The following is a 16,507-nucleotide window of genomic DNA, read 5'->3' as shown; positions in this document are numbered from 1 at the left end:
CCTGTTATCAAGAGAGTGGTTGCTGGCCAGGAGACATGTGTTACTTCTTTCTGGCTTTAAGTTTTAATTTTCACCTGCAGTGGAGAGATAAAACAAATTCCAGTTTAGCTTGACAATCCTGCCTGCGCAGGTGTGCTGTAAGAACACCACTGMGGTGTTCAGCTGGCTGAATGTTTTAGATGACTACAACAATTATCAAAAGTACTGGCTTTCGTTTCCCCCCACTTTAATCTGCATCAGATTTGCCAAATAGTTTCAGCTGGCTTTTTTACTTGGATAAATAAAGCTGGAGGAGGAAACGAAAAGGCTTGTGCCTCCTTTAATGCAATACCTGGCACTTGAATGATGCAGAACTTGGGAGCTGTATGGCCAAAATCTTCCTTTTCATGCGATTACTTGAATTAAAATTTTTAATTTCCTACCTGAATTAGTCTTTTAATTACCATGTTATATTCCTTTCTGGGGTGGGGTAGCCAGTTGCTGCTCCTGATACTGATGTATTTGTGCATGTGAATAAACATCAGGGTGGAGCAGCACCTGTAAGGGCAGGGCACGGGAAAGGGGAGGAGGAGCTCAAGGTCATCACCCTGAAAGTGTCCAGCTGCACACACCTCTGCCCTCCTCAGCTGGGGAAGGACGGCAAGAGACAGKGCCTCTCCTTCTCTGCCATCCTTCTTTCCATCCCTTTGCTCCTTTGGCAGTGGGGAAAAAATTATGAGGACCAGAAATGAAGAGTTTGTGTTTTGTAAGGATGGGCTCTGACTAACCTAATATTTATTATGCTTTTTATATAGCAGCAGGATGGAAGAGTTGTAGCAGGAGGCACTGAGGGAGATTCAATTCCAAATATCCTGGCTCCTGTGGTTGAAGGATCCCTCCAAATTTAACCCAGGTTCTCACATCTCAGTGAGTGAAGCAGCACAACCATGCAGTTGTTCAGCAGGGGGAACYCCCAACTCCAAACTTCCATGAACTGAGTGCTTTGATTCCTCTTGTTCTAGTTACTTCAGAATAAAACAAGCAGYTTCCTATCAAAAAGAACAACCTATTTGAATTAGGACTTCTGCAGCTGCTTTTTTTTTTCTTTTTCTCATGAAAAATAGTTTGGGTCAGTCTAAACAAATAGAATTTAGTTTTTCAGTTTCACAACTGAAAAAGAATGCCCCCAGTTCTAGCTGTCACTCAACATTTTCTATAAATAAAGAATGTATAAATAGATTAATTAATTTGCACTGTAGAGTTAGTAAAGAAAAAACCCTAGGATACAAAAGTATACCTCGATGATTTCCCTCTGTGTCAGTGCCAGCTGTGTCAGTCAAGTTAGGCCATCTGTAACATCCTTGCAACCTGCAATTTCTAAATTCCCATCCAGCTACACCTATGCCACTCCTTTGTTTCCAGTAGCATTAGAAGGGATTAACTGAAGAAGGAATTAAGCTTCCAAAGTTAATTAAAATAATGTTGATGATAACCAGGAAGGCACATTGTGCAGGTGTAGGTGGAGAGATGTAAATGCTCAACACGGGGCAGTTGTGCCCTGGCTTTCAAGCTCCCAGTCTGTGAAAGAAAAATGCCTCTGGTTTCTCTTGGCAGTGCGAGCTAAACACAGACTGAAGTGCAGCTGCCTTGKCTTCCCCTGGAGGCTCCCATCCTCTTTTTCCTCTGGAGGCTCCATCTTTTTAGTCTGGTGGTGTTACATCTTTAATAAGATCAATAATCTTTCTCGACTTCAGCAGCTTCATGAATTCTGATTAAGCTCCAGGACAGCGGCTGTGTATTAAGAATAATCGGCAAGAAGAAGACTTTAGTGTCTCAGTCCACGAGGCATGATAGTTTCTTCTTCAGGCAAACTGATATTGATTTGATTTTGAGGTTTTTTGGGGGKTTTKGGGGCTCTGTAAATAAAGTGCTAGCACACAGTACCCTCACTGTTCAACTCCTCTTCCCTGCAGACCGATTCTTTCTGKGGAAGGCTCACGTTAATTGTTCCATGACTACTAATGTGTTTAATTAAGGCTCACGTGGTTAAGTCTTCGGTGGGAAAATTAGACATGCTTACAAGAATTAATATAGTAAGAAATCACAAAGGTACAATCAGGAGCAAAAAATTGGAATGGTCTCTAGCACTGCCTTTCAACAAAGCACYGGTGTGTGAGCTCCTGCACGTCATTAAAATTCAATTAAGTATTTTGGGAGAAAAAGCCTGGCACTGACAGGAGACGTCATCTGACCACAGGAAGCTGTGCTGACAAAAATTCATAAAGTGSAAATTGGAAACCCCTACTCTGAAGCTTTCCTGTATTAACAGTTTCATGTCCAAGTATGTAATATATAATTTATGAGAATTCTCTAATGTGATCTAGCTTTGCATATTTTGCAATTTATTATTCTWATTTCAGAAGAAGCAAAGACAAAAKTAGTATTTYTKATTTMTGKAGCCATTTTTTATAATTTTTAGTATATACATCTCGTGGTAATTTTCCAAAGACCTGACTAGGCAAACCCCAATTTTCAGTTCTCACTAGTGGGTTCATTTGAGCTTGACTCTTGGCCAGTGTTTTTCTTTTGAAGATGGAATTTTTGACAGAATTAGACATTTGGGGGCAGGGCAATTATGCAGAAATGTAGATAGAATTAKATTGTTGCTTCACTGTTTTTATGGAAGTGCCACTTAACTGCAGTTCTGAAATGACTCCTATTGTCAGTTTTTGAGATTTCATGTAGCCAGAAACATCCACAAATCCTCTTTCCATATGCTGAATGATTTGTTTTCTATAGTCTTATATATACTTCGTGTTCCAAAAGTGGATATTTTTATTGCTTATGGTCCTTCTGTGGCTACAGCAGTACCTAAGCATCTTGGATTAACAACTTKATGGCTCTTGTGTATTTAAATACTTTAATTTCTGCTACTTTTTCTGAGATGCATCATGTGGAAGAATAGTCTTTGTAAATCCCATTTTTGTTTTTTAATACCTGCTCCTAGTTGTAAGTATCCACTCCACTAGGAGCCTTGAGAGTTATGACACATGCCAAAAATGCCATATTTGGGAGTAAACTTACAGTGGAAAAAGAATWAAAAAAAAAATCATAAACATCCTTTATTTGGGAAAGAATCTTTAAAGTGCCTTTTAAGAAATAGGGAGGAGAGTGGCCAGAGAGCATTAAAATATTGACTAGGCTAACAGGCAGTACCTCACTGTCTGAAAATATGCAGGAATGCAAGAGAAGGAGCAGTCGCTGAGCCCTCTGGTAGCTGCCATGGAAAAGGTGACCATGTCCTTCAGAGCAGTTACCTCTGCAGTTAGATTGGAAAGCAGATATCCACAGCCTTGGGGAATAGCTTGTGGCAGGATAAATATTCCACAAAGATGAAGCTAGGGGAAATTGAATCCAGAAACAGGGAAACTAAAAGTAAAGGGAAAAGAGCCCGATAAGGAAAAGTGGAAGAATAATCAGTGTGTGGAGACTAATAGAGATTTTTTTTTTTTTCCAAGCTATTTCAATCAGGAAGCAAGAACTTCCTGCACTGATTTCTATTTGCATTTTAAAGTAGTTAGACAGCTTGGTCTCAAGGYATCTAGAAGAGGACTAACCTGCTTCTGGTCAGTTCAAAGGTGACACAGAAGAATATTCCAAACATGTTTGTCAGAAAAGTAAAATTCACCAAAGTTTGCTYTAAAGTTCCCAACACTGTTGCTCCAAGAACTGTTTGAGATTACTGTAACTGAAAAATAAGAGATGGTGGTGTGGGAAAGCTCACTTTTAGGGAGTATTATATGTGTAAGTATTTTTATGCTTCATTTTTTTAACAATAATAACAACAATAACAATCCTGTTGATTGTCTGGGTCTTTCATATTGCAAGAAGAAAAAAAAATGTTTAAAAACTTAATTTTACAAGGCTGAGTACTTAGCACTGCTTTAAAGTGACAATTATAAGAGAGCAATTCTCGAGCTGGTGGAAATCTCACAGACCCCAGTATGACAAGCGGGAAGTTCCAGAAAGGTCTGTAGCCACACTGTGGACAAAGATCAGCACCTAAATCTGACCAGCCCACCATTAACTTCAGKGCACTCCTGCTTGCAAGAACCTGGTGCTTGAGCACAACAGGTTGCTTTTTTCTCACTAGTTCTACATGKATAGACAAAACAGCTTTGCCACCTATGCCAAGGTGTAAGATAAAGGAAATTAACCTCTTTGCCTTTTGAAATGATTCCCATATTTCCAGCCTACTCTGTCTGGTGCTGCTTTATTTGTGCAACAAGGTTTAATTACTAATTGATAGAAGCCAAGATGAAACTGGAGGAGCCCAGTAACCAWGGAGATTAGAGATCAATAATATAATACTATTTGTTTATAAATTATCCATAGCCCAAATATCCTTTTGTAAAAAGGAAATAGGCAAGTGAGATCCAGGCAGCATGCTCAGTTCATTATTATATTCTAAATTCAAATGTGATTTTACCTTCTGTGGGTGACTACATTCCCATTAATAATGTCATTTTCAAATTGCTCCATACAGTATGGATTAGGGAACATGATTTCCTCCTGTTTACAGGAGAAATATAAAGCTCCYCAGTATAGAAGCCATATAAATATGGGAGTCATATATACTGCATACATCAATATGGGGGCCCATGGAGCTACATCTGAAGGCTGTAGAGTGAAAAGTRCTTCTTCTTTGGACCAAAACCCTTAGCAGGCACTACCAGGCTGTGTTACATCTCATGGTGTGATTAGGAAAAGGTTACGAAAGCATATGCATCATACACAAAACACAATTCACATTCCCAATCCTTTCTTCAGTAAAAAAATCCCCATCACAAAGCTCACAAATGGTGGYAGTCAAAATTAGAAGGTTATCTCGGACAGTGATGGTGAAGAACCTGGAGGAGGTTTCAAAACTTTATAATTGCTTTTCGTTTTGGATAGCTAGGACATTTTCCAACTACATATTATCTTGCTTTTAAAGAGGAAACTAATCAGTTTTACTGAGAATATTTTCCACTGGGAAGTCAATAATCATCAAAATTTAAACTCTTCACATGCTTTTCTATTCTGGTAACTTTCAACTTGTAAGGAAATGAGTAGTTTGTCATTAAAAATAGTTTTGAATGTCTTGTTTTAGTTTGTTTTCAAAATTACTTTGCCAAAAATAATATTAAAAGTAGACAAGACATTTTACATTATTTTACAGTTTTAAGTAAGGCAAACCATAAGTGACCTGTTTCATGTTTCACTCCATTTTGAGTTAGTTTCCTTTCAATTTGGAATAGTAATTTTAAAAAATCGTCCAAAAATACAACATCTGTCTCCACAACATTTGCATGCATAAAAGGCAAAGTATGGAGAAATAAAAGCAATTTCAGAATAAGTTAYTGTAGTATTTCATTATATCCAGAGAACAAATTAATGTAGAAAACTAGATAATATTCATGAATAAAAGTATTGTTATCTGATCTGCATKGAGAAGCTAAGAGGATAACTGATTTTATGGCAAATCCCACTTTTGCAGCAATTACATAATTATTATGTAATTGCCATAATAAATCCCTGGTTTATGATTTCACAAGAACAACTTCAGCATCTCCTGAGCTCGAGTCTGAGCTTGCTGAGCYCYTGCAGTGAAGTCCTATTTAGACACAAGGGGTGCGTCCCCGTCAGCATTTCTGCTCAGGACTCTGTCTCCAGAAAATTCCAACTTACCATGTTTCCATTTCAATCACAAAGTCATCTCGGAGCAGGCAAGCTGGTTTCCTTTTGGGTGAAACTTAACCAGAATATGTGAACTGGAATCCAGAGGACATTCAGCCTTCAGCAGGGCAAGACCAACAGCAGTCTAAACTAGAGATGTGTGTAAGAATGGGTGTTAAACCTTCAGCCTTGGGTTTTTTACCCTACAGATCCACTCCCCYTGGRCAGCATTACGTGCTCTAATATGGRCATAGCCAGYGARAAGYAYTACTACTCTAAATAATAACAAAGTRTGGTGCCCTGAGTGTCATCTTAAACTGATCTCTATTCAAGAGGATGCATAGGGTTCAGAATTTTCTGAAAACCTCCCATCCTCCATGGATGCAACCCTCCTGTATGAATTTCAAAGCCTGCTGTGCCATTGCTGCATGCTCGCACTGCATCCTTGCTCAGCAGGTGAACAAACTGCCATTTCACCRTGCCCACTCTGAGACAGCTTACAGATTCCCCCAGTGAGCAGCAGATTGATCTGAATTTGCTCTGCTGGCCATTAAAATGCCCACAGGCACTGGTCCCGTGGGATAGGAACATTTGCCAAGCACGTCCAGCCCGGGAGCGGCGCTTCCCCCACGTGCAGAGATGGCTCTGAGGCACGCAGGGAGCCACAGGGCTGCTGTGCTCTACCCGAGCATGCAGAACTTGTTTGCCCGTGCCATCAGGCTTACTTCATCCTGCACTTCGAGCAACACCTGGAAACATTTGTTTTCTAATGGTTTTGGCTGTGAAAAGACTGTACTCAAATGATCTTTCTCAGGCTCTTTTTCTTAAAACCTTCAGTTTGTTATAACCAGTTGTATAAAGGTTGAATATGTAGAATTCTGTCTAAACAGATTTAACCCTGACAATGGAGAGGCCCTCATTGAAAGCCACCAGATTGACCCTGAGTGTGAACTTGGGAAGGGATGCTCTGGGATACAGAAAGCTGTGTCCTGAAGGCCTGGGCCTCTGATGGTTCAGGTGAGGATTTGAGGAAATGCRGAACAACTCTTCCTCTACCTGCACACACTCCTTCCAAATGAAGGCAAAGGAGGGGACATCACTGCAGATGCCACAGCCTCGTCTTGATGGGCACTCAGGGTACAATTTGGGTATGTATCTCAATAAAGAAGGAAGTCTTTCTGACCTCTAAATAAGATGTTTAATTACTAGGAGTAGTGAGGTAGGAGTCTGTGTCCATAAGGAGTGGAGCTCAGATCCAGCAGGAGTTTGGAAATGGGACACAGTCACAGGAGCAAAATTTTGCCTTCATAATCAAAAAAATCTCCTGGTTCCCAATTGATCTCCATGCTTCCACTGAGATCAATGATCTCTCTGTCTCCAGGACCAGCAGGTGAGCCCAGCAAGGGGCTGCAGGCTCCAATCTGCGGCGGTGAAGCCGGCAATTAGCGGAATGTGCYGCCCTACAGAGCACAGCTCCTGCATCCGCTGCCTTTGAGGAACCCCGCGGCAACAGCCACTCTGCTGAGCTTCTGGGAATACTCCACACGGACACCATTCCCCCACAAAGCAGCAGAGCTCCCGGGCCATGCTTGGCATTGCAATATTCATGCTCTTTTAGATTAGAATGAAATGGCTTTAATGGTCTAAATTTAAAAAGGTAAGTCAACCTTAGGACAACGTGAATCCAGCTCTTGCCCCCAAATCCATCCCATTGGCTCGAAGTGCTGCCCTACCTGGGCTATCAGCAGCACTGGGTTCAGCTGCTCCAGCAGCCTGAGAGTCAAAACCACTGTGAMAAAGGCACAGATGACTGCACCACGAAATTCTCAGATATTTGCTAYGAGCAGAGAAAAGGTGAGATGGAGTTGCCCGAAAATGGAGATGAGATGCAATTGCAGGGCGTGCTCTGTTGACTGGAACACACAAGATGCAGACACTTGGCAGGCACTGCACACACAAACAGCACATTTTTAAAAAGCGTGGAAGGCAGCCACATTTTAATATACTTTCTCCCTGTTCTTTTTTTAATCTTACTTCAAAGAAGAGGTCAGCACAATTCCTTTTCCCCAAGCCTTGTACTTGGAAACATCCAAGTCATTTAGAGTAAAAAAATAAAAATAGTAAAATGTAGAYTACAAAAAAAGAGCTGGACGTGATYCCCTACCAAGAGGGATCACTGYTCTTGACCAGATTCTGCCACCAATTTCATTATGAGGATTTTCTCCACAGATGATACTTAAAGTCAACCAGGGAAAAGGGATAGAGAAGGGGAATGAAGAGAAGGCAGCAGTCGAAATAATAAATAATTTGGTGCCTGTTCGAGGACCAGTCTGTCTTGAAAAGACAAGAAAAACTTAGTAATGTGTTTTCACATTAAGTCAGTATTGACATTTTAAAAAAGCTTTAAAACATACAACCAGGCTTTGTAGTTAAGATGGGAAAACATTTTAAATTGGAAATGCGAATTTAATCTCCCTCAATTAAATATAAAATATTTAAATACTTAACGTGATTGCTGCCAACTGCAATTTCCTATAATAAGGAATTATGAGGATAGAGAGCAGTTCTTAAAGGCACATGGTTCACAGGGAATGAGTAAAAATTCAGGTCTGGAAACTGCAGCTTTGTCTGTGTAAATCGTCTCTTTGCCCCTTCATACARATTACATCTGGGAAAATTTCAACTACTATTTTTTTACGTGGCATTAAACAAAAAAAATCTTGGGTTTTTTTTTTTTTATGTGGAGTGTCTGGTAATGGTGTTATTAACAGCAGATATGGCAAAACAACACAGGTTTTCAGCCAGTAGAGCCACATGAAGCCTCTGACATCTGAATTAAAGTACGTAAGAAAATTTTTCTGGAGAAACATAAGACCAGACTCACTTAAAGTGGAATTCACTCTTTGTGAGTTACCACCTTGTATATCTATCCATACTCAAACATAATATATTTCCACATTCTCTGTATATGTACCCTTTACGTTAATTTTCCTATGATCTTTAGGACAAACCCTGTTCTTAGKTATGATGGTGTAAAATATAACTTTGCTGAAATACAACTTCATATAAAAATCTCTTGTCTCTTCTAGAACTTCTTTTTWTGTCTGTGCATAAAATATCACTGTGCTGAGGGCAAGATGTAGGCACCAACTGGCAACTGAGCAGTTATATGAACCCACAAGGCTGTTTCTTTCACACATTTGGAGGAAGCAGCAGATTGAAAAACTCTGATTGCTGGCCTACAAGTAAGCAGTATGTTCTGAATTCCACCTCRATCCATTTTAGGATGTGGTCATTATAAATTAACTTCCTCTGCATCTCCCTCCTCTGAACTACAGTTCAATTCATGAGTAAAACTGTATCKACAGAACTAAGTTTTATTTTTATCTGACTTTTTCCTCAAATGCTGCATATTCTAATTTCCTCCTCCTCCCTCCTCCATGGCTGGCAACAGACCAGTTCTTTCATTATATTTGGAGCRAAGAAACAGCCCACTGAATCTTCCCCAGACCACATCATCAGGTCTTAAACACTTTGAACAAATCAAAATACTTATTTAAAAGTAAATTAATTCCCATTTATAATACAGCCTTAGACTGCTAGTGACAGCTCTGATCTCTGCAGAAATAATTCACAGGGAGAGAAAAAGGACAAAAAAGCTGAGATAGATAACTTTGTCCTGTTCCAGGCATGTTGCTGGCAGCAGCTGGCTCCCTGCATAGCCAAAGGAAGAGAGGACAAGCCAGAGGGCTATTCTCAACTTAATTGTGGACAAAGAGCTCCTCTTTCCCATCCYTCCTCCCAGCAGATGGAAACTAGGATGACTGGGATTGTAATTAAGCACTTCAGCATGGAGGAAGCAGAGAAGAGAGAAGATTTGTGTCTGAGAAATTCCCTGCTCAGACTTTCTGACCTGGCCTGAGCCAGCACACCATCAGGCACTTAGGAAATGCACCTGTAAGGCCAGGTTGGATGTATCTGGGACAAAAGGCTCAAGGGAAGAAATATTCAGATAAGAATCATTCCTCTTCTCTGTTTACCTCAAATTTCATCATCTTAATAATGTAATAAACACTGTGGAAGAGGCTYTCTCAAGGTCAGAGGAGTTTTAAGATCAATAGATACATCCACGGGGAAAAGGTAAATAGAGCAAGCCAAACCTTGCTTTGTTACTGTGTTCTTGAAAACATTTTTGCCAGCTGTTACAAAGTAGACCCTCAATATTTTTAAATATAAGAGCAGAGAGCCAAACTGCTACCGCTTCTGTTTTGTTTTTTTTTTCTTCTCCCTGATCAAAAGCTATATATAAAGTCACCAGCGCTCTACACAAAATCTCACTGTGGGGATGCCTTTTCTCCTCTTGTATTGCTCTGGCAAGGCCCATACCGATCCAGCTTGTTTTGCACAGATTACCTGTTTTGATACCACTTTCAGAGTAAATCCTAAAAGAGAGTGGGCTCTTCCCTTGGAAACTGACAGATTACAGGGTCATGAGCTCCAGACTGCAGTGATATTATCAGAAGTGATCTCCAGGCTACAGTGATATATCAGAAGTGGATGATGTTTCAAAGAAGAGCTTTTTTAGCATTATCTTCATAGYTTTTTTGGGGGAGCAGAATATTTGTGCACAAGCCAGAATAACTCTTTGAAGCAAGATGAGGCAGAAGGTGCCAGAAAGGCCTTGTTCAGTTAATTGCACTTTATCCAAAAACAGAATAGCCTATCTGCAAATTTCCAAGTAAGATTTTATCCTTCAGTTGAATTATCTCATCTGTTTAAGAAGGGTGTGCTAGGTGACTTTTATTCTTCCTAACTATACAGGAGAAAGTAAAACACAATATTTCCATTTCTCAACCAATAACCTCTTAATTGATGCCATTTAATAACCTRATGGCAACTTCTAGTTTTGAAGCAGTTATTTTATCTTGATCATTGAGCAGATGAATACACTACAAACTGCATCTGGTATAAAGGAAGTACATATAAAAAGGAAGTAATTTTAAATCCCCCTACTAATCAGTATGAATTGCCATTACAACACYTTCCTACTTTGCCTCCAAAACAGAAGTTAAATTACAATATGAATTTAACTACATTAAAATATAGAGAAATTATCTCATGTGTCCAATTTTAACCATAAGTATACTATGATTAATATGTAAWACCTGCAAGTACTGTAATATTACTTGAAATAAAAGCTGGCAGTCCTTTCTGGGATAAATTTAATGCATATGTTCTATTGCACCCTAACAAGCAGAGGGAGAAGTGCAAATGTCTTTTTATTTGAGAGATGACTGAAGGAAAACCAGCCAAACTGCAGAAGGCATAAAAGTCAAATAATAACAAAAAGATCCTCTGAATCAATTGATAAATATTAAGTCTTTCACATAAGCCCTATCTAAACATACCATAAACAAAATCAGAGGAATCTAAAGGAACAAAATGCAGGAATCTCCAAGTGTGTTTAAGAGCAGAATAAGCCAAGCAGATGCACCAGCAGTTTCTAAAAACAGCTGAAAAAGGAAATTACACTACAGCTCACAATACATCACACATTGCTTCACTTTCTTAAGGGAAACAGACAAATAGCAGAACTCTTATAAAAAGGCTGACTTAGTGGTCAGACTAAAGTTCTACTAGTATTGGCTGCATTAAATAAGAAATTCCCTTCTCTCTGTGATGGGTTATTTCACCTGGGGCTTTGTTTTCTGAGCCCATCTGCTTCTTTTCCAGTGAGATTTAGATGGATGCCCACAGCTGACCTCCCAGAACACTTACATGAACATTTGGATGTGAGAGGCTACTCTAACCATAATGCTGATAGCCACAAAGAGTTGGATGAAGGATGTTTATAATCAAGCTCATCTTTTTTTTTGTTTGCTTATGAGCAGTTTCTTTCATGTTCTGTTATTGAAGTACATGTGTCAACTGACTTGAGAGGACAGCCCTGTAAATTAGATCTTTGATCTCAAGAGTTTATTTTATCTTTGCAGCAAGGAAAAGTGAATTGAATTGGCTGGCAGAACTAAGCCCTCTCTTGTCTCTGGTCCACAGCTGCTGCATCCTTGTGGGGTCATCATAACTTCCACTTCCATCACTAGATACTCTCTTTTGCTACAGAATTAAAAAAAGGCTTCTCCAACATCTCATCATAACTTGCTGAAAGCTTTACAACTTCTGGTTTATTTTATGAACCATACAGCCAGACTTTTGCTTCTGCAGAAGGGACAAAACACTGAGCTGTGATRCAACAAAGCTCTTTGAGCTACTCTGATACTGCATCAGAAAGTAAACTTCAATTGAATATTCACTGACTGTTTTTTGGAGTAAAACACAATTTAGAAAGAATACTGCATGGAAGGCTGCAGATGAAAAAGAAGTATGTTCCAAAATGTTCAAAGGAGGAGGTGATACACTGTAACTCTCCCCTTGCTCATGTTAATGTACAGAGTCATTAGGGACCACTGTGCTGTCTCCTACATGTACAGAAAAAAAGACTATGGGACATGGTACTGATTTATGTGCTGAGTCAGATCACCAGTATGACAGAGCCACCATAGTCTTCCCATCTGCACTTCATTCCGTTTCCATGGCTCTGATTCAGGCAGGACAGCTAAGAAAGTGTCAGTGGGAACTCATCTCTCAAAAGGACATCAAAAAGAAAGAGGTAATAGTTCTCTAGGAGACTCAAAGAACATAAACATCTACTGGTAAAGAAAAAATACAGTGGAGGATACAAGGAGTTAAATAATTTTTCTTAGTTTAAGGAATTTGACATATTGATGGGAAGAAGTCAGGCCTAACACACACGCTTTCTACTTTGTGAGCTMGTTACAGAAAGCCAAGCTTAATGTTGAGGAAAAGCTGCAGCACAGCAGGGTAGGCTGAATGAACTCAGCTTGGCTTACTAAACCTTTGTGTTCCTACAGCACCAAACAGTAGTCTACCTTTGGAATTTAAGGAGGATATTCTGTCTCTTTGTTGTATACTGTCTCAGACTTCAAAAAAAAGTCTGGTTAATCTGGAGTTCCCTGTCATCAGTAGAAGATTCCCAGTTGTTCAGGAARGGAAGGAGTTACCCCTAGGAGCTGCACTTCTGGTTCCTCTCCTTACTCACTAGGCTGAGCAGTGAAAACCAAAGCAAGATGAACGTGTCATAACAAAAGGGTGATTGTGGGGAGGAGGGCAGTTTCTCAAGCTCCAGTTTTATGCTATTGTTCAGGACAACCCGCTCATCTTGCCCAGGAGGCTGCTTTAGTGCTTTTGTGAACATAACAGGTTCTCCAGCTAAAAAYGCAATAAATGGTGTGTTATTTTGACAYACTGTAATTGCCRTGGTGAATACMCTCTTTGCATTTSTCCTTTAGGTGCTTTAGKGTGAAACCCTCTCCTCTGTTACCACACGAGTTTTTGCTGACTGTCATATCAGGGTTTGGATCATACTTTACAGAAAACAGCAGAAACTGGATCAGTAACCACTGCCTTGACTGACCTGCTGGACAGGGCACTGTCTGGTTCCATTTCTGAGTTTGTCACTAAGGATGTGTCTGTAGGGACCATCTCCAGTCACTCTGTCAGGCTGCTTCGGATGCAGCTGTTTGATTTACCTTTGAACACGCGCCATAAGGCATCAATCCRATCTTAGGGAAGATCTCACACAAGAGAGAGGTTGGAGCCCCAGCTTTTGCAAAAGAGAGGGCACTGAGGAGACAGTCCSCAGTACCCATGCTCATTTAGTGGTACTTTGCTGGCTCTAAATTTTGCCCTTTACAGACGACAATTAAGGATGAAGGCCAAATGTTTAAATCTACTGTCCACATTTCTCATCATGATGAATACAACCTCCTCCCTACTCTCCTCTGCTGTTCCTTTCCTTTTGAAAGGACACCTGTGAGTGCAACGKAGCTCAAATCTGACAAGATGTAATTATTTTAGATAAATTGTCTAACTTTAGGCAAAAAATGAATGCAAAAAATTATACRCCAAGTCAGCTAGTAAAGAAAGAACCTGTATTGTGAGTTTGTTTGGTCTTCAACAGTGCTTTACAACTCTGCTTCTAGACCAGCTGAGCTGCAGAAACATTTCAGATTCAAAATGAACAACTTGAATGTAAACATGCTATTTGTAGAATAATCCATTTCTTAACTGTTACATATAAAAAAACCCATTAAAATTATTTTAGTGCTTTTGGTATGCATTAACTAAAAAACTCAGAAAACAAAACAGTTCTAAACTTCATAAAATTAATTCTTCCTTCTAGGAGGCCTGAGTTCTTCCCAGGTCCCGGCCATACTATTCTCCAGGCAGTGTCAGGGATGCCACATCAACCACTGCAAGTCACCAACACAGCACACAGAAACCATCAGATGAGAGTGTGATATATTTTATTAGAAGAACACCGATTTTCAAATGACAYGGAAAAGATTTTCAAACCAAATTTCCAAGTTCAAGTTCCCATAAAAGCTGAATGGTCAGGGCTGTAGTAAACAATATAGGTGAAACCACACAATAACTCTCACATATAAAAATAACTCATTATTACTTGGCATCTCTTTACTGGAGTGCAGCACAGATATTCCCCTTGAAACAATAACTTCAAAACATTTAAGAACACAGTGGTCAAAAATATTAAATACGCACATTAAAAAAAAATCTAAACCATTAATATTTAACAACCTAAAACATATTCACAATATAATTTCTTCATCATTTACAGTATTTATCTCAAATACTGTAAGAAGATCCAAGYCTGAAAATATATGTACTTTAAGCTACCACAGAGCATAAAAAATATAGGAAAATATCGACTAACATTTAGCACAACATATATATTGTACCCCAAGAGAGAAAACAAGTGAGTGCCACAGATCATTATTCAYCACAAATTGTGATGTGACATCAGAGAGCAGTTGCTGGTGGAACAGCAACTCTGGTCTTAGTCAAGAAAAACACGCTCAAAGCTTGTGAGTGGAGACACAGAGGTCTGTGAGAACGCATGTTTAGGTATTTAGTAGTTTAATTTAGTTGGATAAGAAACAATGTAATGTTTTCCTGTTGTTAAACATTGCCATCTGTAACTCTGGCACACAAATTAAAAAAAGAAGGGTGTGACCATTAAAAGTACATGTCCTGAGATTTCCTTCTTCAGGGGGCAAAGAGGTTAAAATGGAAAAGCTGATCTGTATATAAATCAGGAACACATGTGGTAATGAGAACAAACAGCAGCCAACAGGCAGGCGGGGACAACTTCTCCAGGCAGGCACAAAATGAGACGGACAAAATACCATCTACTGGAAAAGGGAAGGAACCAACTTATTTTCACTTTGAAATTGGTAAGTTTAACCAATTCTATTAAGTCTTCATGATTACTTAAGGGCTTGTAATTAATCTGAGTTTTAAAACCTGGTTTTACGGAAAAGCTGTTTGTCCAGTAGGGCAGAGCAGATTGCTTTAATGTTAATATTGGTTTCTGTCTGTACAAAATCAGAGGTGATCTTAACATATGCAACAGGATCTATGTGTTTTGTAACTAATTGAAATAACAAAACAGTTGACACATAGACTTCCTCTTAAAGTCATGAAATGTGTGTCTGCAGCCTACCTCCTGGAAGTAGATACCAACAGMCAGTCTCTGACTGAGCCTGAAACGCTTTTGCTTGATTTCTTTGGAAATAAATGGAGTATTTAACATAGTAAGTTATAGTTCACTTAAAGCTAAGAAATATATCACAGTTGTGAATAAACCATTTGATAGATCAGTGGCAGGCCCCCAAAATATTAAGTCGATTAAAGTAAGTCTGTATCTTCACTTTAAGACTTGTTCCTTGACAGAGGCAGAAAAAAGTAAAGAAAACACTACGGATCACAAAGCACTGAATTTTCAAGTGTAAAGTCATACCAAAATCTTGATAAATTATCATTGATGTCGTAGGTGAGCAGTCGGTCAGGAACGTCAGTGTGGGTGCCCTGCACCGCTAACACATGTGGTGCGAGGGCAAAGGGGACGTCGCTCAGGAGGTCTGACATGAAAGGGCTGCTTTCCAAAGTCTGACCCCTTTGATTTCCCACCTCTGTGCTTGATACACTCAACTGCGACTGGTGCCCTGTATTTATCTAAAGAGAACAGAAGAACAGAAATTTACACACTACAAATCAGGCAGCTATGGCTTTGTACTTAGAACCACAAGGACAGACTAATAAAGGGAAATAAAACAAATAAATAAATAAAAGCMRTTTCAGAGTTCAGWTCAGTTCAGCTGTTCTTAATACATGTTGATATAATTCTATAGCTTAGGCTGACCAGAATTAAGGCAAAACCAAAAATAAGATTTTTTGTAATGATTAGCAAGATCACAGAATCCCAGAACAAGCTGAGTTGGAAGGGGCACATCAGGATCAACAAGTCCAACTCCTGGTCCTGCACAGTTTCAAGAGTCACATCATGTGCCTGAGAGCATTGTCCAAATGCTTCTTGAACTTAGACAGGCTACTCAATGTTACTCTGTATTTATGAAAACCATAAGGATTTTGTTTTCTGGCCTGGAGTATTTAACTAGAGACAAGACACTCTATCTTCTTCCCAAAGAAAGCACTGGCTTTGACTTCAACACAACTTCAGTACTAGTCATTCCTCACACAGGCCAGCATTTCAACTGGTAGGACAGAAAAACCAATGCTAAACCTTCTATCAACCTGCCAACCATGACACAAATAATCTCACCAAGYTGTGTCACAGCCAGCATTTGTCTTGGGTGACAGAGGACATGTGCTCCTCCACAGCTGCTGGGACACCCAAGGTGTTATCACCTGA

At 39.6% G+C, this 16,507-nt stretch overlaps 1 protein-coding gene across 3 annotated transcripts in view; it reads right to left on the bottom strand.

Annotated features, from left to right (window-relative positions):
* Window positions 1–14,069: 14,069 nt before the first annotated feature.
* The window catches only part of UMAD1 (UBAP1-MVB12-associated (UMA) domain containing 1), a 76,371-nt gene continuing 73,933 nt past the window's right edge, over window positions 14,070–16,507 (bottom strand). For all 3 annotated transcript variants that reach the window (XM_057370683.1, XM_057370686.1, XM_057370684.1), the window contains exon 4: window positions 14,070–15,810. In XM_057370683.1, the coding sequence (XP_057226666.1) occupies window positions 15,553–15,810 (258 nt within the window). In that variant the 3' untranslated portion in view covers window positions 14,070–15,552. The remainder of the gene's footprint in view (window positions 15,811–16,507) is intronic.

Source organism: Malurus melanocephalus, unplaced genomic scaffold (genome assembly GCF_030028575.1).
Source record: "Malurus melanocephalus ecotype Western Australia unplaced genomic scaffold, MMel_1.1 scaffold_130, whole genome shotgun sequence".
Lineage (NCBI taxonomy): Eukaryota > Metazoa > Chordata > Aves > Passeriformes > Maluridae > Malurus > Malurus melanocephalus.
Note: the sequence above shows the minus strand (reverse complement) of the source record. Positions and strands in the feature narration are given on the sequence as shown.